This window comes from Gopherus flavomarginatus, chromosome 3, assembly GCF_025201925.1.
Source record: "Gopherus flavomarginatus isolate rGopFla2 chromosome 3, rGopFla2.mat.asm, whole genome shotgun sequence".
Classification (NCBI taxonomy): domain Eukaryota; kingdom Metazoa; phylum Chordata; order Testudines; family Testudinidae; genus Gopherus; species Gopherus flavomarginatus.
The window spans coordinates 169,038,215-169,065,724 of record NC_066619.1 but is presented as its reverse complement, the minus strand read 5'-3'; the positions used below and the strand labels follow the sequence as shown (position 1 = coordinate 169,065,724).

At 42.7% G+C, this 27,510-nt stretch overlaps 1 protein-coding gene across 25 annotated transcripts in view; it reads left to right on the top strand.

The window, feature by feature from the left end:
• Window positions 1–27,510, top strand: part of ANK2 (ankyrin 2) — a 591,714-nt gene that overhangs the window by 365,928 nt on the left and 198,276 nt on the right. For all 25 annotated transcript variants that reach the window (XM_050943952.1, XM_050943954.1, XM_050943956.1 and 22 more), the window contains 2 exons: window positions 591–692; window positions 26,638–26,736. In XM_050943952.1, coding sequence (XP_050799909.1) covers window positions 591–692; window positions 26,638–26,736 — 201 coding nt within the window. The remainder of the gene's footprint in view (window positions 1–590; window positions 693–26,637; window positions 26,737–27,510) is intronic.

Genomic DNA, 27,510 nt, shown 5'->3' with positions numbered 1-27,510 from the left:
TGATGGGGCCTTCCAAATATTTTACTGGGTGTTTTGTGTGTGTGTGAGAGTCAGCCAGGCACATTCAAATAAGAGCCCAAATTCTAGTGAGATTTCTCTCTCAAAATGGAAACAACAGCAGAAGAGATGATTGGTTGCTTATGACCCAGGTGAAATGTTAGTAAACTACCTTAGAACCATCAGAGGTTCCTGATGAAATGTTAGTAAACTATCTGATGTGGGTACATATGCAGAAAGAGGGATTCGGTGACTGGCAAATTGGTTGTATTTAGCTAGACTCTGTTCCTTTACCTACTATTGTTAATTCTAACTAGCAGGATTTTTACTCTCTTCCTTCAAGCTAACCAATTTTTTACCTTTGGCAACTGTTGCAGTATTTTGCTCAGTCTGAGAAGTCTATAAGTCCTTTATGCCAATTTTGTACTGTTCAGGGTGTATATGAATCAATGAAGGTAAAATGTATGAACAATTTTCTTTGCACCATATTGTTACAGCTTCAGCATACAATGTGGATACCTTTGATTATATCAGTGCTGTATTTTCTTTAAAGCAGTAATTTGAGTTTTGTTTTTTTCCTCCTCTTTTCACAGTCTGACAGCAATGCAAGCTTTCTTCGAGCTGCGAGAGCTGGCAATCTGGACAAAGTAGTGGAATATCTGAAGGGTGGAATAGACATTAATACATGTAATCAGGTAAGAGAGACTGCATGGGCATGTGTTTGCTGTACTCAAGTATTGTATGTAACAGATAAGGACCCTGCAGATAGGAAAACCTTAAATGGTTTTATGGTTTAGATCACTTTAAGATCTTCACAGTTGAGTTCTGAGTCAGTTTGGGCTACATTTTCAGCTCTGGCCTTTGACTTGGAGCATCCACTTTTGCACAGCTGACTATGCCCACAGCACATATTTAACAGAACATCTCTATTTTAAGCAAACGAGCCTTTCTGAGCCCCTTATTCCTGGCAGTACCACAATTCAAACCACACTAAAAAAGTGCTTTCTGGCTAAATAAATTGGCTTTGTGTGTGGAGAAAAAAAAAGTCATAATTAAATGTAAACCTTGGATTCCCAGTCATACTAGCTGGGAAAGGTTTGTTCCTGGGCAGTTCTTTCTCTTGGATGAGTGCTTTGCAGCTGGCTTACTACGTTTTTCTTCCAGCTCCTCCTCTCCTGGCCTATCTATTGTGGTAATAGAGTGTAATGAGGTTCAGTTTCCCAGCTTTAACAGTCCCCTATGCAAGCTACCACCACACTGCTATTTGTCCACTAGTTATCCCAGTCCTCCTCCTCACACTGTTACTCATGCACTCACTCTTTTTCAGACAAATAAAAGGAACTGCTATTTTTCATGTTATATGCAGTGGTGTTTAAGGCATATCTGTCCTAGGATATTACAGACATAAGATCTTCAGGACCTGGAGAATCAAAAAAGAGCTCTCCAACCTGGAGACTCTCATTAATAACCAAACTCCCATACAAACGGACTTCACTAAAATAAGACAGGAGATCTACATTAGTCACTTCACCTCTCTACAAAGGAAAAAAGACTGTAAGCTGTCTAAACTCCTACCTGCCTCATGGGGCCACAACCGTGGTACCCCCAACCCACCCAGCAATATCGTCAATCTATCCAACTACACACTCAGCCCAGAAGAAAAGTCTGTCCTATCTCGGGGACTCTCTTTCTGCCTTACCACCCTCACCAACATGATACAGTTCTGCGGCGATCTGGAAGCCTACTTTCGCCGTCTCCAACTCAAAGAATACTTCCAGGACAACACTGAACAGCACACTGATACACAGGTACCCTCCCACCAACAGCACAAGAAGAAGAACTCCACATGGACTCCTCCTGAGGGCCGAAATGACAGTCTGGACCTATACATTGAATGCTTCCGCCGACGTGCACAGGCAGAAATTGTGGAAAAACAACATCACTTGCCCCATAACCTAAGTCGTGCAGAACGCAATGCCATCCATGGCCTCAGAAACCACCCTGACATTATCATCAAAGAGGCTGATAAAGGAGGTGCTGTTGTCATCATGAACAGGTCTGACTACCAAAAGGAGGCCGCCAGACAACTCTCCAACACCAAATTCTACAGGCCACTTCCCTCAGATCCCACTGAGGAATACACTAAGAAACTGCAACATCTACTCAGGACACTCCCTACACTAACACTGGAACAAATCAACATACCCTTAGAGCCCCGACCAAGGTTATTCTATCTACTACCCAAGATCCACAAACCCGGAAATCCTGGACACCCCATCATCTCGGGCATTGGCACTCTCACTGAAGGACTGTCTGGATATGTGGACTCTCTACTCAGACCCTATGCCATCAGCACTCCCAGCTATCTCCATGACACCACTGATTTCCTGAGGAAACTACAGTGCATTGGTGACCTTCCAGAAAACACCATCCTAGCCACTATGGACGTAGAGGCTCTCTACACGAACATCCCACACACAGATGGAATACAAGCTGTCAGGAACAGTATCCCTGATGATGCCACAGCACAACTGGCTTCTGAGCTCTGTGCCTTTATCCTCACACACAACTATTTCAAATTTGATGACAGTATATATCTCCAGATCAGTGGTACTGCTATGGGCACCCGCATGGCCCCACAATATGCCAATATTTTTATGGCCGACATGGAACAACGCATTCTCAGCTCTCATCCATTCATGCCCCTTCTCTACCTACGCTACATTGGTGACATCTTCATCATCTGGACCGATGGGAAGGAGACTCTGGAAAAATTCCACCACGATTTCAACAGCTTCCACCCCACCATCAACCTCAGCCTGGACCAATCTACACGGGAGGTCCATTTCCTGGACACCACGGTGCAAATAAGTGATGGTCACATTAACACCACCCTATACCGAAAACCTACCAACCGCTATGCCTACCTTCATGCCTCCAGCTTCCATCCCTGGCACTTCACACGATCCATTGTCTACAGCCAAGCACTGAGGTACAATCGCATCTGCTCTAACCCCTCAGAGAGAGACCAACACCTACAAAATCTCCACCAAGCATTCTCAAAACTACAATACCCGCACGAGGAAATAAGGAAACAGATCAACAGAGCCAGACATGTACCCAGAAGCCTCCTACTGCAAGACAAACCCAGGAAAGAAACCAACAGGACTCCACTGGCCATCACATACAGTCCCCAGCTAAAACCCCTCCAACGCATCATGAGGGATCTACAACCCATCCTGGACAACGATCTCACACTTTCACAGGCCTTGGGTGGCAGGCCAGTCCTCACCCACAGGCAACCTGCCAACCTGAAACATATTCTCACCAGTAACTGCACACCGCACCATAGTAACTCTAGCTCAGGAACCAATCCATGCAACAAACCTCAATGCCAACTCTGCCCACATATCTACATCAGCGACACCATCACAGGACCTAACCAGATCAGCCATACCATCACCGGTTCATTCACCTGCACGTCCACCAATATGTAATATATGCCATCATATGCCGGCAATGCCCCTCTGCTATGTACATCGGCCAGACTGGACAGTCGCTACGGAAAAGGATAAATGGACACAAATCAGATATTAGGAATGGCAATATACAAAAACCTGTAGGAGAACACTTCAACCTCCCTGGCCACACTATAGCAGACCTTAAGGTGGCCATCCTGCAGCAAAAAAACTTCAGGACCAGACTTCAAAGAGAAACTGCTGAGCTTCAGTTCATCTGCAAATTTGACACCATCAGCTCAGGATTAAACAAAGACTGTGAATGGCTTGCCAACTACAAAACTAGTTTCTCCTCCCTTGGTTTTCATGTACTGGCGATGACCTCCTTGGTTGCTAGAGAGAGGGAAGCTCCTTTGAACATTTAATTCTCAAAGTCTAACCTAGCATCTAAAAAATTTCAGAAAGCATTTCTTTTGTAATTTTTGTAGTCAGTGCTTGACCCTCAAATAGTTTTATGTGGGTTCCAAAGCACTTCGTAATTTCACGGCAGTTTTAAATAGATTCAAATAACGTAATGGGAGGGTTTACAACTATTGGTGCCACTCCTCCTTTGGGAACAATTGCTGGAAATGTGGACATGATTGTCCCACTATAAGAAAGATAAAACTCCAGTTAGAAAGTGTACATGCTCACAGTGGTAAACATTCTAGAGGTTCCATGCAATATATATACCTCTACCCTGATATAACGTGACCCGATATAACATGAATTCAGATATAACGTGGTAAAGCAGCACTCGGGTGGGGGGCTATGCACTCTGGCGGATCAGAGCAAGTTGGATGTAATACTGTTTCACCTATAACACGGTAAGATTTTTTGGTTCCCGAGAACAGCTTTATATGGGGGTAGAGGTGTAGTCTACACCGTGTAGATATTAGATATTCCTTTTTACTGTAGGAAAGCAGCATGATCAGCCACCCCCTTCTTCCTGGCCATCAAATATATCATCCCCCACAAAGCATCTGATTGCCATTGACCCAGAGTGCAGAAGTCTGAGGTTTCCCTGGCTGCTTCTGTGTGGTATCCGGCTGTAAGCAAACACTCAGTGGATTATTTTTAGCTGAAAGGCTTAAGTTTGTCCAAGCAGATTAAAATCTAGTAGCTCACAATCACCGACAATAAACAACGTCACTAGTGCCGAATGCCAATTAGTACTGTTGCTGTTATTAGAGACTCAAATGACTGGAAAGGGGCCAAATTTTTTGGATCTTCTTTGTTTTTGTTTAGTAAATCTACAAAGGGTTGTACATATGGAGTATATGAGAGTAGCCCATTTATCAAGTTTTAGTTTGTTTTTCCATCAGTGGTTGGTTTTCTTTACAAACTAAAACACTTGTACAATAAAATTAGCATAACGAATGTTGAGAGCTTGTTTTTCTCCTTGGGTTACTACTCATCTTGGAAACGCTGTTACTGCTGCAAAGGGTACCACTGGTATGCACAGCATCCAGCCTGTGCTTTCCTACTATCACACACTGAAAGCCATTCTCTTAGACCAGTGGTCTCCAACCTTTTTGTGCCTAAGATCACTTTTTGATTCTTAAGGGCAACCCAGGATCTGCCCCTCCTATTCACTCCATTCCCTCCCCCCATCGCTCACTCTCCCCCCACCCTCATTCACTTTCACCAAGCTGGGGAAAGGGCTTGTGGTTCGGGAGGGGCAAGGGATGCAAGCTGTAGGAGGGAGTTTGGGTGCAGGAGGGGGCTCCGGGCTGGTGCAGAGTAGGGGGTTCAGGGTGGAGCTTGGGGTGCAGGGTGGGGGTATGGGGTGCTGGCTGTGGGAGGGGGCTCAGGGCTGGGGATTGGGGTGTGGCCTCCCACTGGGCAGCACTTACCTCCATCAGCACCCAATCGGCAATGGGCAGAGCGAGGCTAAGGCAGGGTCCTTGCCTACCCCAGACCCACACCACTCCCAGAAGGGGCCAACGTGCTCCTGAGGCAGAGGGAGCATGTGGCTCTGTGCTCTTCCCCTCTCTGCAAGCACCATCCCCGCAGCTCTCCTGGCCAATTGGAGCTGCGGGGGCAGTGCTCACAGGCAGATGCAGTGTGCAAAGAGAGACCCCTGCCCCCTACTCCCTCAGCCTGAGGGGCCACAGTGGCTGCTTCTGGGAGCGGTGTGGGGCCGGGGTAGGGAGTCTGCCTTGCCAGAGATCATGATCAACTGGGAGATCCTCTAGGATCGACCACTTGATTGCGACTGACCGGTTGGTGACCACTGTCTTAGACTTTTGGTTGGGTTTTTCATCAATAAGCCTGTTCCATGAACCCAGTTTGCATCAAAGAGTGACAGAAGACCTGATCTTGCTAACACCTACACACATGCTTAACTTTTTGCAGTTGAGTAGAGCAGTTTAATTTAGTGGGACCACTCATGCATATGATTAAGCATGCATATAAATTGCAGGATCAATGCTCTTTTGGGACCAATACTGCAAGTCTAGCACCCGTGGATCTCCCACTGAAGTCAGTGACAGTTCCATGTACCAAGAACTTGCAAGATCCAGTCATGTATGTCTAACTTGCTGAGAACTTCTAATGAAATTTGGTAAATGTGACCCCTAAATTTGTACTATGTCTGAGAGTTTTCAGGAAGGAAGTAAAATGCTTCAACAGAAATTTCATCCAGCTCTGTTTAGGGACTAAAATCCTACAAGGTGAACTAAAATTTGGTGCACAGACTCCAACACAGGCTAAAAAAAAGAATAAAATAAAATAAAATCTACTTTTAGAATGATCAAAAGCAGCTGTCATGTATTGGCCATAGCACTGAGTTCAGCTTACTGCTGGCAGAACTCACACTGTGGTGGGTTCCCAGTGTTGGCAAATCTGCACAAAGCGGGAGTGCAGCCTTGCATATTGATGGGGCAGGCTAGGAAAGGGTCAGAGCCAGGTCACTGCTGAGATATTGTGATCCTCTCATCTCCCAGTAACCTTCTAATATCTCCTAAACAGCCTCACTAAAACCTCTTGTTCCCTAGTTGCTCTTATGCCAACATTCCGCCCAGAAAAAAAGTTGTTGTGATATACCATGGTTTTTGTAGAAAGCTCAGATAATTAAGGTTTTTAAGGAAAAAATTGTCAAAAGTCTAACTAAAATTTCACAGATGAGACCATTATTTTGTTAGAATGGTTTTAAGAATGAGAACCAAAATAATCATATAGCTCTTTTAACTGCTTCAGAAAAGAATCTTGTCTGCCTAAGTAAAATAGCAGATGATTAAGTAGTCAAATGTCACATCAAAGTTTGAATAAAAAAGTGTATGTGGAGGGGAGATCCTTCTGCACTTCAGAATATAATGTTGTGCACTCTGTGTTATTGAGAGCATAAAGAGAATTACTGAGTTCTTTTAAAAGTATTGTTTGAGGAGTTTCTAATTATTATTTTTTTAAAGAAACGGCTTGTTCCAGAGAATTGTCTGTATAAAGGTAGAACTGGGTGAATGCTGAAAAAAAATCTGCAATACTTTAAAAATATTTTGGCTATGTCTTATCCCTTTAGTTACTTTTGAGAGGATTTATGAGAAGCAAATTCTAAATTTAAATATGTGCATAAGAAACCTGCTTCTCAGATTTACACTTATCCAATTGGAGAACTTCTGTTCTTTCAGATTCTTCCCATTTTAAGAGGAGCCATGTGTCTGTTTTGTAATGAATTATAATTAAGGAACTGAGATTCTGTGTAGAGACAACAAATAGACTATACCGCCTAGGTCTGTGGTTCCTCATGAGAAGACACAAAGTACCACAAACATTAAGAAGTGGAATAATTGCTACTCAAATCTAATAGAGCATTTGGGAAAGATGGAAACACTTTTCGAAAGACCATGATAGTAGCACTGCAACTACATCAAGATGAGAGTGCAATATTTTATGATTTTTGACAATGGTTAGACAAAACTCTTTTATAAAAGAATGTTAATGATATTAGGTGAAGCATTGGATCCATTAATCGTTGACAGTGGAAAAAGCAGGTACAGTGTGACCTGTACATGTAAAATAGAGAAGTCAAAATAAACACTGCATAATTTCGCAGTTGTTTGAAATAGATTTATGACTCCTGTGCAATACATTGTGGTGACACCAACTTTCAGCATCAGTGGCTTGGGACTGGTGTCAGGGTCTAAACTAGGTTTATACCCACACATGCCATAAAACAGCAATGGTCAATTATTGTGCAAAGTGTTACATGTATTAACATGGTCTGATTCAGTAAGTCAGTTGAAAAATCGTTCCCAGAGAGTAGTTATCAGTAGTTCCCAATCATGCTGGAAGGGCACAATGAGTGGGGTCCCGCAGGGATTGGCTCTGGGTCTGGTTCTGTTCAGTATCTTCATCAGTGATTTAGATAATGGCATAGAGAGTACATTTATAAAGTTTGTGGACAATACCAAGCTGGGAGGGGTTGCAAGTGCTTTGGAGGATAGGATTAAATTTAAAATGATCTAGACAAACTGGACAAATGGTCTGAAGTAAATAGGATGAAATTCAGTAAAAACAAATGCAAAGTACTCCTCTTAAGAAGGAACGATCAGTTGCACGCATACAAAATGCGAAATGACTGCCTAGGAAGGAGTACTACGGAAAGGGATCTGGGAGTCATAGTGGATCACAAGCTAAATATGAGTCAACAGTGTAACACTGTTGCAAAAAAAGCAAATATCATTCTGGGATGTATTAGCAGGAGTGTTGTAAGATTGGAGATTTTTAGGAGCAGGTTGGACAAACACCTATCAGGGATGGTCTAGATAATAGTTAGTCCTGCCTTGAGTGCAGGGGAATGGACTAGATGACCTCTTGAGGTCCCTTCCAGTTCTATGATTCTATGAAGTCATTTTTCTGATATTGGCAGGAAATAGTTTAGGAATTTTCTATAAAATGTCAAGTATCTTAAGTGCTTGGAAGGCAATTAGTAAAGATTAAGACAGCAGTGCTTATAGGCCTATTATTAAATTGAATGTATTTGATTAGCATATTGTTTGGATTCTCATAGCTGCCAAAAGCTATGGAACTGTTTCTCCATGCACTGGGTAATTTGTATCCTCAAGATAGTCTGTCATGTGGCTTTGAGCCTTTCAACTACAAAGAATTAACTGTGACAGGCTTCCTGTGTGATCAGGAGTAAAAAGTAGCATTTCCCACTTTTAGCTTCTTGGCCATGGTCATCTGACAATGTGTGTTCCCTCTTCTGTCCACAGAGATTTCCACTGTGAGCATGAATGGTAGTTTATCTTCTTTAAACCAGTCGTCTGGTCTATGTTCTTCTGGTTCTGGTTTTGAAACAAAATTGCTTGTTTCCATTCTAATTCACCCTGGAATGGATTTGTACATCATTTACTAGGGATAGAAGAACCAGCCCGAACCACATCCATCTTCCTGAATGGAATAGGCCTAGACAAATTTTAATATTTGGGAGTTGGTTCAAATAAATTTATTACTACTTTGATAATCCTTCTGGTGGTAGCTCATGGCACTCTATTGTGTGAGGCATTGTACAAACAGCATAGAAGACATTTCTGACCTGAAGAACGTACCATCTTACTAGACACGACAGACGGATATAGACAAATAGTAAAGAGGTAAATTGCCTAAAGTTAGCACGGTCCACTCTCAAAACAACCACATCTCCTACACCACCTCTCAGTCCAGTGAGGAATCAAACTCTTTACAGCTCTTATTCACCTCACATCTTCCTTGCACCCTACTTTGCTCCCACGGAAAAACATTCAGGTGAAACTTTGGCTCTGTTGAAGTCAGTGGCCAGTATCACCCTCAGCCTCACCCTGGTTGAAGGACTTGAAGAAGAAAAATCCACAAGTGTCTGAATAAGGGGCATGGCCTGGGTCTTCTTGGATGTTCCCTGGCAATTTCTTCCTGTCCCTCTCATACGTTTGAAAGTGGCATTTGGCAGTGTGCCAACCCCAAGCATTCAAACATTATGAGTTAGGTCCCAAAACTCATAAGATTGGCTTTAAAATTGTGACATTTAAAAAAACCTTTGTATTTGCTTTGAGGTGTTTTGAACCTTTGGGAGTCACATTTTTTAAGTTTTTCTCTGCAACCAGGAGGGCTAGAAAATCACTTTTCTTTTTAAAATGAGATCTGAGATTCCTGAGTAATTGCATGACTTTTGAGAAGCTAGGCCTCAAGAAAAACACCAAATATTGTGAGACTAGCAATAAAATTGCAGAAGCTGGCAACATTGTGCAGTGGACTCATTCCCAGTGAAATCCCCTTCTCGTGAGACGGTTTCATCATTCTCCCTCGTTCTCTCTTGCCCTATTCAGGGGAAATGTTGTATTCTGGCAAATTGAATCTCTCTGAAGAGCTCTCTCATTTTAAGTCTCATGTAGTACTGGAGCTTGAATTTTTGACGTAAGCTTCTTTCATTGTATCAGGACCTCCAGAGTAGTCCTGAAAGGAGAACTCTTCACATGAATCTTTCCCTGTGTGGATCTCTGCTTTCCTGTTCCATTTAATTAAAGAAGTTGCTTTTTGGATGCCAGCCAGCCTCTCTTCTGAGTATGTTGGACTTTACCAGCTGACCTTTTGCTGTTTCCACTGCTCATTCATTTTATACTGACTTGCACAGTATGCAGTCAGATGTAAAGAAGACCAACAGTTACATTAAATGGGCAGAGTAAGTGGGGAGAGACATGGTCAACTGGTCTAAGCACAGGATTGATCCACCCACTTCCGTGTTCTGATCTGAGCTCTGACACTTACCCATTTACAGTGGTCCTCTTGATCTACTACTGATTGAAACAACAGGTTGGAGCACTGTAGATTTACTCCCAAGCTTGCTGCACCAAGTCTCTCTGTAGACATGCCCTCATTCTCTCTCCCTCTGTTCTTAAGACTGAAAAGCTCACCATTTGCAACATGGTGATGGGCTGGTGTTAAAGCCATTAACTAGATTCTTGAGGTTAAGAAAGACAAGGAATAAATGCTAGAATTGTGCTATTGCCTAGGTTACAAGGCAAGTTCTGGTAGACCACAACTTCTAAATTTGTATCTTTTAATTATTCTGTTTGATTTCTAATTGAAGCCATTTGATTGTAAATGGTCAGATTCTGCCATCCTTGCCCAATGGTGAGTAGTAACTTATGAGGCAAGTAATCCTAAATTTGACAGAACTAGACTCAAAGGGAATAAGCAGCTGTGGCCTAACATGTGGCAGACTTGTAATGTGGGGGGAGACAATACACTGTTTACCATATTTGCTGCATAATAGGAATGGATAGGACCACTGCTGCTTTCAGTCAACTCACTGTTGTTCAACGCTGTCATTTCCTAGCATCACCATGCTCTTGTCAGTCATCCTACTCTCTCAGGTGCTTTCCTTAAATATCTGTTTGCTCTCTTCAGTCATACCAAGAATAAAACGTTTCCTGTGAGTCTCTTCAATGACGGAAGTCATTCTTAGCTAGTGAAACAATCCTCCGAGGGGCCAATTCCTGGGCCTTGCACACAGCTAAAATGAAAGAAATGTGCTTAGTGGATTTCTTTAGGGTCAGAAGGGATAGAATCCTGCTCTTTCAGACTAGGGAACAGTACGGGAGTCATTCTGCAGCTGCTACTACAGCCTTGCTGGTTCAGCAGCTGTTTAGCTGTCACTCTGCATGCAGTTTGGATGGTGTATTTATATAGTCATGGATCTATGTGCTATATGCAAGCCCCCAACCTGCTTGGGAAAAGGGTGTGCCCCCTTGTGCACATTGGACAAGAAGGTGTACATTTGACTTTAGGGAGAAAAGTCTGTGTACTGCTTTGAAAATATAGTGTCACATGTCAAATGCACTGGAGCTCCACATTTGCCTTTTCCTTCCTTTAGAATGCTATGCTTTTTTCTTGGACTAAGAAATAATTCTTATGTGTCTATGCCCACTATCTTTTTGCACTGCCAACATATATACCACGTTTAGGATGATGGCTTTTAAAGATGAACCGTTCATTTTCTATTCTCTATGAAAAAAGTAGCAGTCTACAGTATATCCATAACCTGCTAATAAGCTACATATACTTTTTTGTTCACATTTATTATCGTGTTTAGTTTGCATGTAATATATTCACATACTATCAATCTATTTTCCGTTGTGCCCATTATTAAAAGTAAAATATGTTTTCAGTAGGATGGATTCCTAGTAAATATTATCTGCTATTTGAGTGCATTTAGAGCACAATTTGGTAGCACAAGCCTTGCTCAGTTATATGCAATAAACTGGAGCATAATAGTCGCTTTGCTAACTTCAAAGTGTCCTATTACTCTAATGGAGCCTGAAGGAAATTCTTTCTGTGTCTGGGGTGTCTTGTACTGCTTGGGGAATGCTGGCATTGCTTATATAGGGAGGACTCTGATGGAGAGCAAGAGGTATCTCTGTCTCCAGATCATCCAGGAGGAAATGCAGGAAAGGTGGGGTGCCTTGTTTGAGGTTTTTTTGAGTGTAGATCTCAGAGTTGAGCAGATCTCTTATAACTATATGGTCTGCTGTGCAGGGAGAGGTTGGGTAAACTGAAGCATGGGAAACATACCCAGCATGATCAACTCTCTGTTTTAACTCCAGTAATGTGATTTTTTGGCCAGTGCTGTAGCCAGTTTTGCAATGAGACAACAAGCTCTAGCCCTCATGATGTCCAGCTGGGTCCAGGGGAAAATCCCCTCTGATTGTCCACCTTCCCCTTCTCCTGGGGAAGAGCAACCAATCAGAACTGCTCCAGGAGGTGAGTAGAGCTCTCCCTCCCCTCCCCTCAGAATACAAGATGCCGTTTTGGGTAGGGGAGGTGGGAGGAACTGACATCATTCTTAAAGAGGGGAGGGGGGACAGAAGAGCAGAAACAGTCCAGCTGCTAAATGGGCATGTCCCCACCTCTGACCTTTCCTATAAACAGTGGTTCAGTCTGTTGTCTACTTCCCCCCGCTGCTCTTCACCCCTTTCTAGCCTGAATAACCCGTGGACCTGCCCTGTCCAGGCCTGGGAAGGGGGAGAAGAGGACCTCATCGCAGCTTCCCACACCGGGGCTGGGATGGTGGGTGAAGAGCCCTTGAGCTGCAGAAGGGGCAAGCATGCATGATGCTAGTGACAGGTGGGGGACTGGAGGGACAGAGCTGATGTGCGTAAATAATTACTGTGCTGGGAGATGGGCAAATGTGGGAATGGAGTGACACAATTAATTCAATTAGAATAGTAGAGCTTGGAGAGAAACTAGCAGCTCCATACCCCATAGTTCAGTCAATGAGAGCTCTTGCAGGGAGGCCAAAACCAATACTCTCTGCATTTGGGAGAACGGACAATAGTTTAATTATCACATGCATTGGGAGTGAGCAGCAGAAGTTTAAAAAAACAAACAAACCTGAAAGACAGACCAAAAAACACAAGATAATAGAAAAAAAATCCAACCTCATGACTTTTGGGCCATTCTCATGACTTTTTGGGGTTCAGATTCATGAGAGAAGGATTTGATAATTATGATTTTGGTATCATGCTTTTGTCGCTAGTGTGTGAAGTTAGAAAATAAATGTTTTGATTTATAAATATCCAGACTTGGCATTTCTCGGAAAATTGCAGGGGTGAACGGCAAAGCATGAGGGATGAATGGTGATGGGTTAGTCCAGGGGTAGGCAACTTATAGCACGTGTGCCAAAGGTGGCACGTGAGCTTATTTTCAGTGACACTCACACTGTCTGGGTCCTGGCCACGGGTCTGAGGGGTTCTGCATTTTAATTTAATTTTAAATGAAGCTTCTTAAACATTTTAAAAACCTTATTTACTTTACATACAACAGTTCAGTTATATATTATAGACTTATGGAAAGAGATCTTCTAAAAACGTTAAAATGTATTACTGGCCCGTGAAACCTTAAATTAGAATGACTAAATGAAGACTCAGCACACCACTTCTGAAAGGTTGCCGACCCCTGTGTTAGTCTAGGGATGCAATCACATTACTAATGACACTATGTACTACTGATCATCACTGTTGTGATAGAGTGAAGTTCTATATGGAACAGTGAAAATAATTGATACATTTTTCAGTTCACTGGCCACCCCAGAAAGTAAAATAAGTTCATTTTGGATCTATCCAATGCTAAACTTTTTCAGTTTTCGCAGCTAAACAAAACAAAATAAAATAGAGAATAAATAGTTTTGATTTTGGAGCATTCTTGACTGTTGTTTGGTTAAAAGCAAATTTGGAAATGCCATTCATGGAGGAGGTGGTGTCCCCTTATATCCTATAGCCCAATGGTTAGAGCACTCACTTGAGATATGTGAGAGCTGGGTTCAAGTTCCCATTCTGCTAGATTGGGAGCAGGGATCTGAACTTGGGTGTCTCATTCTGCAGGTGAGGCACCCCTCACACTGGTCTAGAGTGTATTCTGGTGTAGTCTCTCTTCTGTTCTTGTTGAAGATGTTCTACTTTGTATATGCTTAAATATTCATTTGAGCAGGGAATTGAACCCAGTTGTCCTCCTTCCCACGTGGGTGCCCTAACTGCAACGCTATCCTTATTCTCACCCTCTCTCTCTGGTCTATGAATATTAAAATTTATAAATTAAAGAGGCAACCACCACTGGGTTGGTGAATGGCCTCTAAGTCTCCTTGTGAATCTAGTGTCAAAAAATGGTTTTGGATTAAACTGTTTGGTGAATGTATGTTGAATCAATGAATATTTTCAGTCAACCCAAAACTGCATTTTTCAGCAAATAAACTATTTGTCTAAAAAATGTCACTCTACTTTAGTTACACAGCCATGTGAAGAACCTGAGTTCCTACTTTGAGACTAGCACATGGGCATTGACTTAGTGTCCAAAACTCAGTCTCGCTTCAGAGGATATTTTTTTCACTCTTAATTTAAGGTCCACAGACAGACCTCAGCCTAAGCTTTCTGCTGAGTTTTACTGTTCTCTGCAGGACCTCTCTGTCCTCACTTTTCTTCTAGTTCTTGCTGGTTCACACAACGTGTAGCCTGATTTAGGGTTTACTAATAAAATTAATTAATCAATTTAATTATTATTTAATTTAATTAACCAAATTGCTAATTAATCATTAATGTTAATTAGTGTGGGTCTTAGGCGCTCCAATTTGTTTGATCAGAAGATAAAAGTTCTTGTCCTGAATCAGTCTCAACAGAATTTACAAAGGACCCTCGGGGATATGACAGGAAGCTCACACTGAGACAGTTATAGCCTTAAAGACTTTTTATTTAAAATCAATAATAGTAAGTAAATGGAAAATACCCAGAGTTACAAAGTTACAACTGTATTACTGCTATTTGAAAGATACATATGATAATATAGTATTATGTGCAACAAAGCTTTGGTTAATATACTCACAGCCTTCCTTGATAACCTGGTGGTAAGAAACACAGGACCAGCCTTGCAGTTGAGGTTTTTAAATTTTTGAGTGAGGGATGCAGTGCTTAGAGGGAATTAATGCTAAGAGTTATTAAAACTAAATTAGGGTTTACTTGACTAACTTAAACTTTAAAATCAAAACCTAATAAACAAACTAAATATAAAACTTAGGGAAACCAAGCTTAGCCTAGTTTCCTTGAAACTTAAAATTTAAGAACAAGTACAGCCTACTAATGGTAGAAGTTATCATAAATAGAATAGAGTAGAAATAGAAAGTAAGTGAGAATATTCTAGCTAGGTGGGTCACCTCTTTTAAAGGGCACACGAGCTGGAAATCCTTCCTCCTATGCCCAAATTTCATTTCTCACCCACAAAATGTTAGGTCATGCTTACCCCATAGGCTAGTATGTTTGTGCATATTGATGACATGTACATATGCACATAAGTTCCCTTGTGGTGTACCTGTTAAGTCTGTGGGTACAACATTGAAAACCTCCCTATGTCATTCTCCATTGTCTATTGGTCTAGATAAAAAATGATAGACTAGGCGTGGGTGCTTACCTATTTAGGTAACAAAGTATAGGTCAACTTTACTTTCTGAGTAAAAGGTCTTAATATAGATATGCTAACTTTGCCCTAGCTTAACATACAGGATATGGCCTGTAGGTTTCTTGCATTACAGCCAAACTTCCTTTAATATAAATGTATAAACCTATTTTTCTTGGTAGTCCATCGATCCAATGATGACAAATCTGTGCAGATGATCTATTGTTGGTCTCATGGTGTGCCCTCTGATGACTGTACAAGCCAATTCTAGAGGTGCACATTTTGCTGCAGATGGTGCATGGGAAGTTCGCGGTCAGTGGATTGTGTGCTGCTGATGCTCTGTGATGTCGTTCGTGTGCCTCTTGTAGACACCAGCAGCAGTCTTCCTCAAAGGCAATGCAGGTGTTTCTAACTGTTGCACGCCACTGTGTTCTGTTGCTGGCGGTGTCCTCAAGGTCCCTAGGTTTGATACTGCTGTACTGCAGATTGGCTTTGATGGTGTCCTTGTAACGTTTCCGTGGATGACCTATATGCTGAATGCCCTGGGAGAGCTCACCATACAGAAGCTGGCAGGGGATTCTGTTGGCATCCATGCGGCTGACATGACCGGTCCAATGTAGCTGTGACTTCATGATCATCATTTCAATGCTTGTCATCTGGGATCTCTTGAGAACCTCGAGATTGGGCACTTTGTCTTGCCAGCAGATCTTCATGATGTTGCGGAGGCAGCGCATGTGGAATGCTTCAAGCTGCTTGATGTGACACCTATATAGTGTCCATGTTTCACACCCGTACAAAAGAGATGAGAGAACAACAGCTCTGTACACAAGCAGTTTTGTTGACATCCGGATGTTGTGGTGATTTAAAACTTTGACACGCAGACAGCCGAGTGCCTGGCTTGCTTTAGATATTCGTGCGTTGATCTCATTATGCAGTGATCCATCACTGGATATGACACTACCGAGGTATTTAAAGTTCTCCACTACTTTAAGCTGAGTGCCGTCAATGGAGATACTCGGGACAGAAGCATTTGATCCAGGTGCAGGTTGATGAAGAGCTTCTGTCTTTCCGAGGCTGATAGTTATTCCAAAGAGTTGCGAGGCCTCAGCAAACTTGTTGACAATGTGCTGAAGATCATTTTCAGTGTGAGCCGTGAGAGCACAGTCGTTGGCAAAGAGTGCCTCAAGAAGGAGTTTCTGCACTGTTTTAGTCTTTGCATTCAGGAGACAGAGGTCAAAAAGTGAACCATCGTGCCGGTATTTCAAGTATATACCTCGATCCAGATCTTTCATTGCATGGTTAAGGATGCATGCAAAGAGCAGGTTAAATAGGACTGGTGTGAGAAAACATCCTTGTTTCATGCCACTAGTGAAGGGGGCTGATGTGGCTCCATCAGACAATACTTTGCCTGTCATGCTGTCATGAAAAAGGCGATTAATCTGGACAAATTTTCTTGAGCAGCCAAGTCGTGTTAAAATGGTCCAAAGGGCTTCCCTGTTGATGGTATCAAAAACCTATGTCAGATCTTTGAAGACAGCATACAGGTGCATATTCTGTTCAATGCACTTCTCTTGTATTTGTCTGACAGCAGACACCATGTCGACTGTGTTCCGGCCAGGTTGGAAACCACATTGACTTTCAGGTAGATTTGCCTCGGAATAAACCTATTACAATAAACCAAATACTTAAACCAAAAGAAAAAATATCTATATATAGATATATAGATATGCAAGCAAGCAGGTTAGTCCTATAGGCTACAAAAGGCTCAGAAAACTTCCATAATTCTGAGTTGAAGTTAATATAACCAACTTGATCTGACCATGATGGTGAGTCAAAAGAAGAACTTTCATTCTCTGTCTAGTATCCTAGCATAAGATGACATCACATCCTCTCAATGGCAACTTTGAATTGTTACTATTTTGAATTTGTGTATGGTTCAGTTTATAGATAACTATTTCCCCATACACATTAATAATACATTTTAAAACATTTTTATAAATTCTTTAACAATGAACTCTATAGGATTCCAAGACCATCTCAGTCTTAACTAGAGTCACACTTGATTTATACAGATGCCTTGCATTTGAGATATATGAATGAATGTTAAAAATACTTAATATCAAAAAGAATTATTTATAGATGGGACTGTAATTTTACAACGTAAGTTTGAATGGCACATCAGTTATCTTGACATAGGACAATTCTATCAAAAGACAAAAACTATACAATCTGTAGGTGCTGAGGGTGTATCAGTTGCTTGACATTCTTTAAAAGAGATGATAATTCAAGATGGAATATATAAGAATAATACCTGGTTTTAGCCTGAGCAGTTAGCCAATATTCGAGATCTTGCAGGTTGATGCCGTTAGAAGAAATTTATGATAGTCAGATCCTTCTTGCATGCGATCCTGTTTATTTTCAAAGAATGCACACAAAGTCCTGATTCCCTGAACATAATTGGAATCAAAGGAGATAGTTCCTTTGCTCACAGTTTTGTCTTTTCCTGGCCAGTACTCTGTCCAAAAAGCAGGGCTGGCTCCAGCATTTTTGCCGCCCTAAGTGGCGCGGGGGAAAAAAAAAAGCTGTGATTGGCAGCACTTTGGCGGCAGCTCTACTGCTGCCGCTTTGTTCTTTGGTGGCGGGTCCTTCCATCTGAGAGGAACTGAGGGACCTACCGCTCAAGAGCCGGATGTGCTGTCCCTTTCCCTTGGCCGCCCCAAGCACCTGCTTGGTGCGTTGGTGCCTGGAGCCGGCCCTGCCAAAAAGCTTTTTCTCTCAAGGCCATGTTACCAGTGCAGGTCTTGTTGTCTGCTTGTCCTGCTGCCATCTCTGGCTGCTTCTGACTCTCACAGCTGCACAAAACAATAACCTGCCCCTGCCTTTGCATTCAGACCCAGAGAAAACTCCTTTAAACCATATGGTTCAATTCCTACACCTGCCTTGCCACGCAGGTCAGTGATTTGTGTGGTGGCTTATGTTGTTTCAGCTATTACTAAGCAAAGAGACATTTAATTGCTCCCTCATTTATTCTTAATTGAAGGGAACTTTCAAACCCACCAGCACAGCCCATATATCAAACACACACTTACTGAGAGCCACTCACCCTCCAGCATAACAATAGTGGTGATGGTGGTAGTGTTGTGTGTGAGTGGTAAGTCAGTAAGTTCACATAGCTTTATGAATTCACAGGCTGCGAGAGGAGTAGAAGGGAGATGTCTGCACTTTCACAGCCTCACACAACCCCCCCCCCCCCATTTTTTTTAGAATTTCTCCTTTATTTCTTTAAGATATTTTTTGGGGAGAATCCAGGGGACTCTTGCGGTTGGGAAGTCATGTGCTCCTGTCTATGCTGTGCCTCTGCCTGAGCCCTTCCCCTAAAAGGAGAACTTCAGCACACTTCATGCTATTTTCACTTCCCTAACTCCGTGTGGCTTTGTTCATGGGTGGAAATGCATTTGTAGTCTATTCAGTTTTGTCCCAGAATGCAAGGTTTTTCATGAAGTCACCAGGTGTATTTGTGAGCAAGCTGATGTTTCTGTCTATCATCGTTAGAGATCAAACTCATTAACTTGAATAATGTGATGGGGCAAGACCAGATGTCTACAGTAAAGTAGTGAGGAAGAGGTATGTTAGCCCCAGGCTAAACAAATCCCTGGTACCATGGTAACCAAATGGCAGTTGCTCCAGGTTAATAAAGACATCAAGGCCAATTAAGATCCTTCTAGAAGGCAGTGGAGATAGCTATGTTGATTGGGACACCTGAAGCCAATCGAGGGCTGGCTGGAACTAGTTAAAAGCCTCCCAGTTAGTTAGTGAGGTATGGGTGTCAGGAGCTGTAGGAGGGAGCCGTGCTGTTGGAGGAATGAAGCAGTACGACGCCATATCAGGTGTAAGGAAAGAGGCCCTGAGGTAATGGTGAAGGAGATATTGAGTGGGGGCTGCTGTGGGGAAGTGGCCCAGGGAATTGTACACATCCTATTTCCAAAATGTCAGTTACCATAGCTGCTAATTTTAGGGTCCTGGAGTAGAGGGTGGGCCAGGACTCCCGCCTCCCCTCCCTGATTAATCACTGAGACTGGGAGACAACAGAGACTGTGCGAGGGAGGGGGGTTGTTGTTGGCTTATGATGAAAATGGCTCAGTAAGCTGTGACCCTTACCTCTAGAGAGAGAAGGGCTACATGGAGGGTCACAGTGAGTTTCTGAGGCTAGCAAAAATCTGCCAGGAAACTCAGGACCCACAGAGTCAAGGACAGAACTTTGTTACAATAAGAATTATGCTGTGGCTAGTTAGCCATAGGTGGTGAGATGCAGTGACACTCTTCACTCAGCCACAGCATTGAATGGAGTGCGGCATCCGCATGCAGGATGAGCCACAACAGGCTCTTATTTTCCACTGTGTTTACAACTTCTTTAGAATTGCCCTCATAGTACACAGTCATGTATGCACATGGCTTCAAGCTTCAGTGTATGGGTCAAATTCTCCACCGACTTACACCCCACTGGACCTAGCTAACTACAGCAGGGTTGAACAGGATGGAAGTCAGTGACAAATTGGGCCTGATTCTTCACTTTGTCATTCTAGTTTTATATCGGCATAACTCCATAGATTGCAATAGAATTGCAATGAAATAAACAGGAGTAACACATAGTGTTGAATTAGGCATACATCTTGCATTCTCTTTTGCCATCCCAGGCTGAAGCTTGAATTGTAACAGAGCAAGACATTGACTTTTAATTTTCACACTTTTTTTTCCCACAAAAATACAGTTTGTCTGGGGTGGAACCAAGATCCATCCAGCCAAAATCCCTCTGGTTCATAAGTGACCAAGCCAAAACAACGCTCATCAGTGTCTTTTGTGCACATGAATAATAATACTGTGATTTTCTTTAACAATTTTATTCTGAGGATCTCGAGTATTTTATAAATTAAATAAGCAAGATTCCCAAACACCTTATGGCATATTATTCTCTATATTTTACAGATGGGGTAGCTGAGGTACAGAAAAATTAAGAGACTTGTCATAGGTCACAGAATATCAGTGGTTAGAGCTGGAAATGCAAAAAAACAAAAACAAACTCCCAGCTCTGTGCTCTGACAACTAAAAATTTTTGCCTCTGCTGAAAATCTTACGAAGTTTCTTTCTGTTTGGAAAATATAAAGCAATTTTCATATGGACTAAGTTCACCAGGTGATTTGTCCTGCTCTGTTCTATTGGAACCAACAGAACTACAGTAGTACTAAAACTCTATTAATATCATACCCCAGCAAAGGCAACCAGAATGAACTGCATTACATTTAAAGTTAAATTAGAACATCTTAAATGATCAAAATGTTTTGGTTTTGAAAATAGATTATAGGTTCATTGTTGTTTGCAGTGTTTTTATAGCTGTGTTGGTCCCAGGGTGATATTAGAGAGACATGGTGGGTGAGGAATTTTTTTTTTTTATTGGCCCAACTTCTCTCTCTTTCACCAACCTTGTCTCTTTCTTTGACTTCACTGAGGGCTCGGCTACACTGGAAAGTTGCAGCGCTGGTGGTGGGTTTACAGCGCTGCAACTTAGTAACTGTCCACACCTGCAAGGCACATCCAGTGCTGCAGCTCCCTGGCTGCAACACTGGCTGTACACCTGGTCTGCTTGGGGTGTAACGATTGCAGCGCTGGTGAGGCAGCACTGCCCGTCAAGTGTGGCCACCAAAAGTGCTGTTATTGGCCTCCAGGGTATAAGGAGGTATCCCAGAATGCCTGCTCACAACAAACCGGAAGAATGGCTGAACTCCGAGCTCCCCCGCGCTGCTTATCTAAAAAACAAAGACAGCTCCTGTTTGCTGGAGTGAGCAGAGGCAGGCAGGGGAATTGCTTTGGAAGGTTCACAGCTGTTTGCTTGAAGAGAGAAGTCGCACGGCGGGGGGCGAGGGGCGTCCGTGTTGAGCAGCTGCTTATGTGGTCTGAAGGCTATTTAGGAATACATAATTTGCATTCAGTGAATAAGAGAGGGGTGGGGGAAGGGCTCGAAACTTTTAAATTGATTGCAGGTTGGTGATGTATATGTTCCAGTTCTTAGAACTTGCCAGGCAGGGAGCTGACAGATCCAAAAATCCACTCTTTCTCTCTCCCCTACGTTCCCCCTCACCCCCCTCTTTTGAAAAGCACGTTGCAGCCACTTGAACGCTGGGATAGCTGCCCGCAATGCACCACTCCCAACAGCGCTGCAAATGCTGCAAATGTGGCCACACTGCAGCGCTGGTAGCTGTCAGTGTGGCCACACTGCAGTGCTTTCCCTACACAGCTGTACGAAGACAGCTGTAACTCCCAGCGCTGTACAACTGTAAGTGTAGCCAAGCCCTGAGGCTTTTTCCACAAATCCTTTCAGCCTTTGACTGATTCTGACTTTGAAGAGTTTGTCTACCAAGAGACTTAGTGTGTGGCACGCTAGCTGGCTACATGGACCCTGTTACCACACACTAATAATTTCATAGGTGCTGTTTGAGATAGGAGTATGCCCAAGTGTATTACAGAACTTTTAGTGCACAGTAGCAGGCCCACACAGCAATGCAGTGCTTAGCAAGTAAGTGTGCTGTAGAATCACACCCTGGCTGACCACGGACTGTGTCCATGCAGACAAGCACTGAGTGTCCTGGGGCAGCATTAGGCAGTAATAGGGGCCCGAAAGAGCCTGAGCATCACCGACAAAGGGCTGAACACCCACTGCTTCCACTAAAGTTAATGGGAGTTGCAAGTGTTCATTTTGTAGCATGTCAGGAAGTGAAAGGGGTAAGTCTATTGAGCTACACTTCTGTTTTCTAATGTCATGAAAGACCTAAAGCGAAATGTGTACTTTCAGTCTGAAATGAGCACAAAAAAGTTATTATTCCTTAGCAGACATTTGCCTAAATTGCATATGCAAATAATCCTAAATGTAAGGATGTTTTCTACACTTCATTCAAACTTTTTGTTTCACAGAATGTAAGTTTTGATTTTGGTTACACCTGTTAGTAAACCATCTTCATCAGAAGAAGAACCGGACCTTCTAGACTTATCAAGCAACCCTTCACAGTTGCTCTGAGACATGATTGTTTTATTAGTAAAGAATGATGCCAAATGGAGGTTAAGTTGAACAGGGAACTTTATTAAATCCTGTGCACTGCTCTGCCCATGTGGCTAAGTTGCTTCCAACCTAACCATCCATTCCCAAGTCTTGTCCATAACAATCCCTCCAGGGAACATGAGCCCTCTGACTCCAGTTCCACTGATCATGATACAGTGGTAGTTAAACTACCTGTCCCTCATCTACACCAGTGCTTCTAGTTTGCTAATGCAGTTGGAGTTGTACTGGCACTAGACCATCACTGCATGAAGTGCTAGTTCAGATGAAGCCTAAGACCAGCTATGAAGAAAGCTTGCATCAACAATCCTTTAATCTGAAGGGTAAAACATATTATACTGCCGTTGACTTTGGTGGGGACCATTTCCAGCCAAAAGTTGAGACTTCAGAGCCAATCTTATTAAAAAACAAAACAAAACAGCACTGATGTGACGCAGTAGGAAGTGGGGTGGATTGACCTGGGAATGTTGTTTAGTTATACTGGGACTGTCTGAATAGGGGGAAGGGAGAGCAGGGGATGACTCTAGGTGAGGGACGGTACCTGAACCTGTAAACTGAGTCAGGAAGGGGGTGGGGTGAGGTGAGGCAACACCTTTCCCGGGAAACTGGACAAAGGGAGAGGAGGAGAGAAGGAGGGGGAGAGAGCCTGCTGGAGGGGTTTTGGTTTCAGTTTTGGGATGGCTGGGAAGAGGCAGGGAACCCCAAGTTTGGGGTCTGAGATTCTTGCCCCCCAGAAGCACCTGCCTGAGGGGTCCTGGTTGTACCTACAAGCCCTGCTTGCAACTGTGTTCCTGTTGTTTTACTGGCTGGCTGAGATTCACAGTGTATCGCAGGAAGGAGGGGGTTGCAGGACCGTGACTCCCCCACACTCCGTGATATCTTGGCTAAGTGTTGGAACAGGTTGCCAATTTCTAGGCCTTTCATAGAAATGCATGGGCTCCTTTGTGGATGTAGAGAAATTATGTAAGTAATCACTGCTGAATAGTACTCTTGCAAACTCAGCAGGAGGTAAGGGGTTGAAACGTCTTTCTATAGAGGGAACTAGAATCTAGGAGAGAGGGGATCTCTGCAGGGAAACCCTTGTACAGGCAAGCTTGAGAAGAAGGCTTAGGGTTATGTTCTTTAATTATTGTGAGAGTTAGCAATGAAGCCAAACCCCAGGAAAGAGGTAATTATGCTGTGTGCTTACTTTCAGGATTAAGACAGAACTCCTTCTGCTTTCACATGTTGTTTAGCATATGACTAGTTTAGTTTAAACAAAATCCCATCCACTTTTTTTTTTTTTGGCAGTTTCATAAAACATTGTTGCTCCAGCATGCTGGAATTCAGCTGACAGGAGCAGGTGAGCCACTTGGATTTACAGACATTCCATCATAAGAAATAGCAGGAATAAGTCCTGTGGGCAGGAGAATAATTACAACATTGACTCTGGATGGGGAGGAACAAAGCTCAATTTAAAAGTGTACAGTTGTACAGGTCCTACTACAAAGGATGCAGTGCTTTCTTCTGATATTTTAGTTAAAAAAAAAAAGAACAGAAACAATCGAGCTATTCAGATTTGTACAGCAGATACTGCATAGTCTTTCTGTAATCTTTTCACTGGCCCTTAATAAAGCATTTTTATTGCAAACATTTTAAATGAATATTATGCAAAATCCTATACATTTCAATTAGATTTCACAGAGGGTATGGCTACATTTGGAATTTCAAAGCACTGCCCCAGCAGCGCTGCGGGAGCGCTGCCGCGGCAGCTCTTTGAAGTGTGAGTGTAGTCAGAGCGACAGCACTAGGAGAGAGCTCTCCCAGCGCTGCATGTAAACCACATCCCTTACGGGTGTAGTGTGCAGCGCTGGGAGCCGCGCTCCCAGCGCTGCTGCCCTGATTACACTGACGCTTTACAGCGCTGTATCTTGCAGCGCTCAGGGGGGGTGTTTTTTCACACCCCAGTTGCAGCGCTGTAAAGTGTGAGTGTAGCCAAGGCCAGAGTAAGCTATTAATTGTATTGGGGCTGAAGTACCTCATATGATATCATTAGGCATGTATCATAAGGTATACATTAAAATATTTTAATGTAGAATGGAGTAGCTTTTTGTGTGGTGAAGCTGCTGTCCTTCTACTCTGCAGAATATTAAAATATAGGATATCTTGTTCCTTGCTATTTGCAGTCACAGGCACATGTGGATGTATGTCACAAGCATTCGCATCACATTTCTTTTGTCCTACCCTACTACTTCACTCTTTTTTTCACTATGTAAGGATTCTAGTGTGTTAGTCATTTTCCATATACTAAATCATTCTTTGTGATAAAACAGTACACAACGGTAAGGAACAAAAATCTCACTTTCCATGCCTGCATATAGAGTCCTATTGATTCTTAGTCTGTGGGATCATACCCAAGTATAATTATCTGACCTAAAATAATTAGAAGAACACTATACCTGCCTACTTACAGAATACGATTTTCAAAACTTTACATCACTGTAGGAAATAACATGGTCACATGATACCCAGTAGTGTTAGAAAGAATATAATCAACTTTGTGACAAAAGCTCGTCACAGTTTAATAGGAAGGCATGGTACCTGCTGCTGAATGTGGGTGAAATAAACACATCTATAAGTCTGAAGATCAATTTAGTGTAGCTCCTTCTGATTTTCAGTGCAGGACAGTATATTTCAGTGTGCTAAAAGAATTAATGAGACTCATACAAAGCCAGCAAGCATCACAAATGTACTGGGTAAATTTCCAAAGTTTAAAATCAGTACAATGGGCCAGATTCATTCCTGCTGTAACTCCACTGAATATAATCTCAAAATCTGCTTTCCTTACTCACCTGAACACAACATCTAGTGGTGTTACTTCAGAAATGAATCTAGCTCTTTCTCCTTTATAGTCACTAGACCTAATGCCATTAAGTGTCTCCTCTCAGGAGCTGAGTGCTGTCAGATTCCACTGGGAATTGCAGACTTGAGCTATCTGTGATGATGAACGAATAAAGACCAGAAAGCTGCTTGTTCGTTCATTCCAAGCCTTTAGCGCCTCCAACCTGCTTAGAAACAAGATGTGTGACGAATATTATGTAACTCTCAACTGGCTGCAGACTGAGTGTCATTTATGATACTTGCAATATGGCAAAAACAGCAGAGTGCTTGAGGAAAGTGGCAGTATTTATATCTGCCACTTGGCTGATGTACTGAAGATCATCACAGGACTGTGAAAAATAGGTTTGCAATTTAAGGGGAAGGTTTGGGAGGGAGATGTGGGGTTTGGGAGGCTGTTTTATGGGGGGGCATTTATTTGGGGCTTGAGCCACGGGTAGGTTTATTTGGGGAGAAGGGGGTTGGGATGGTGGGGAGATGAGTAGGAGTCTATGGCAGGAGGAGGTTTGTGGGGTTTGGTTTTACTTATGGCTTGGGGGCTATGGTGTGTTTATTTGGGGACAGGGTTGCAGGGAGTTGGAGGGGTTTAAGCAGAGGTGGGAGAGTTGGATGGGCACTGTGGGAGGAACAGATTGGAGGGATATGGCAGGGGCAGATTGAGTGGGGAGCTGTGGGAGGAAGGATATTTGGGGGAAGAGGGCAGTATGTGTGTGTATGAACGCAGATTGCTGTGTGGCGATGTGGGTGGCCACAGCTGGCTGTGGTTGTCTTTGGCTCCCTCCCTCCTCCTCAGCCCCTTCCCTCCTCTCCTCCCTCCATCTTGCTTGCTCCCTCCCTTGCAGGCACCAGCCCCAGCTCTGCTCATTGGCATTGGGAAGGGATGGACTTGCCACAGCCACACCAGGGCATTAAGGAATGAGATGACTCAGACAATATGGTAATAAGGGCCATAGAAGTATCCAACTTAGTGAATAAAGAGTTCCCAAAGAGGAGGTTTTCCTGCTCCAAAATGTGGTTTGTAATTATGTCCTTGTTGCCGTGAGAGAAGTGTTGTTACTGGAGGAGCTTTGTCACAGAGTACTTGAGCTCAACTAGTGGAGTAAGAAATATTGGGCTTATGCAGACAGATAACTAAAAGGTGAATCAATATTCTGGACATTAATCTTCATCTTTTACTTGGAGAAAGTGTGCACGTGTATCTTTACAAATGTGGTTTTTATGACTGGTATGCCCTTTTGCTTACAGAATGGACTCAATGCCCTACACCTGGCTGCCAAAGAAGGCCATGTGGGACTGGTACAGGAGTTACTGGAAAGAGGGTCAGCAGTGGATTCAGCTACTAAGGTAATATGTGCATGTTTATATAGTTTATTTACAGAGCAAAGAGATGAAAGAACTAGAAGTAAATATTTCCCCTTGTTATCCAATGGGCAGTGTAAATACTCAGGAAATTTGCAAAAAACTGCAATATAAGAATACAATAGTAAGATAAATACCTCTTTGGTAAAGTATAAACCTAAACCACCAGGACAAGATCTTCCACGGGTGCAAATCATTTTACCTTCATTGACTTCAATTTATGAGTTTAATACAGAAATTATAAGGTTGAAATTATGTGGCCTGTGTTATACAGGAGATCAGGCTAGGTGATCACAGTGGTCTCTTCTGGCATTTAAATCTGTGAATCTATGAATCAGCTGAGGCTTCTAGGTTCTAGGTTGTAAATGAAGATGGGGACTGAGAAGTATGGCATAGTGGGAGCCCTTACAGTTTCACTGTTATTAAAAAGTTTATCCTTTTTAGTGGCATTTTTCATTAGAGAGACAAAGAATATAACTGACCAATTGTAGACTATTTCAGAATAGTGAAAATGTGTAACATATACGGGTCCCTATGTATGCTGCATTACAGTGGAACCACATTCTGCAGCAATAATTTCTATAGTATAATTCATCAATGATTATTCTCAGTAATGACTAAGGAAGGGTTTTCAGCTGTGCTCTGTAGATAGCCGAGCTGTATGGCCTTTAGCATACATTGCTGTTTAGGTGGTCTGGAGTAGAATCTCTTTTCCCTGCCCAGTGCATGCCACAGAATGGGGGACATTGCAGTCAGCTT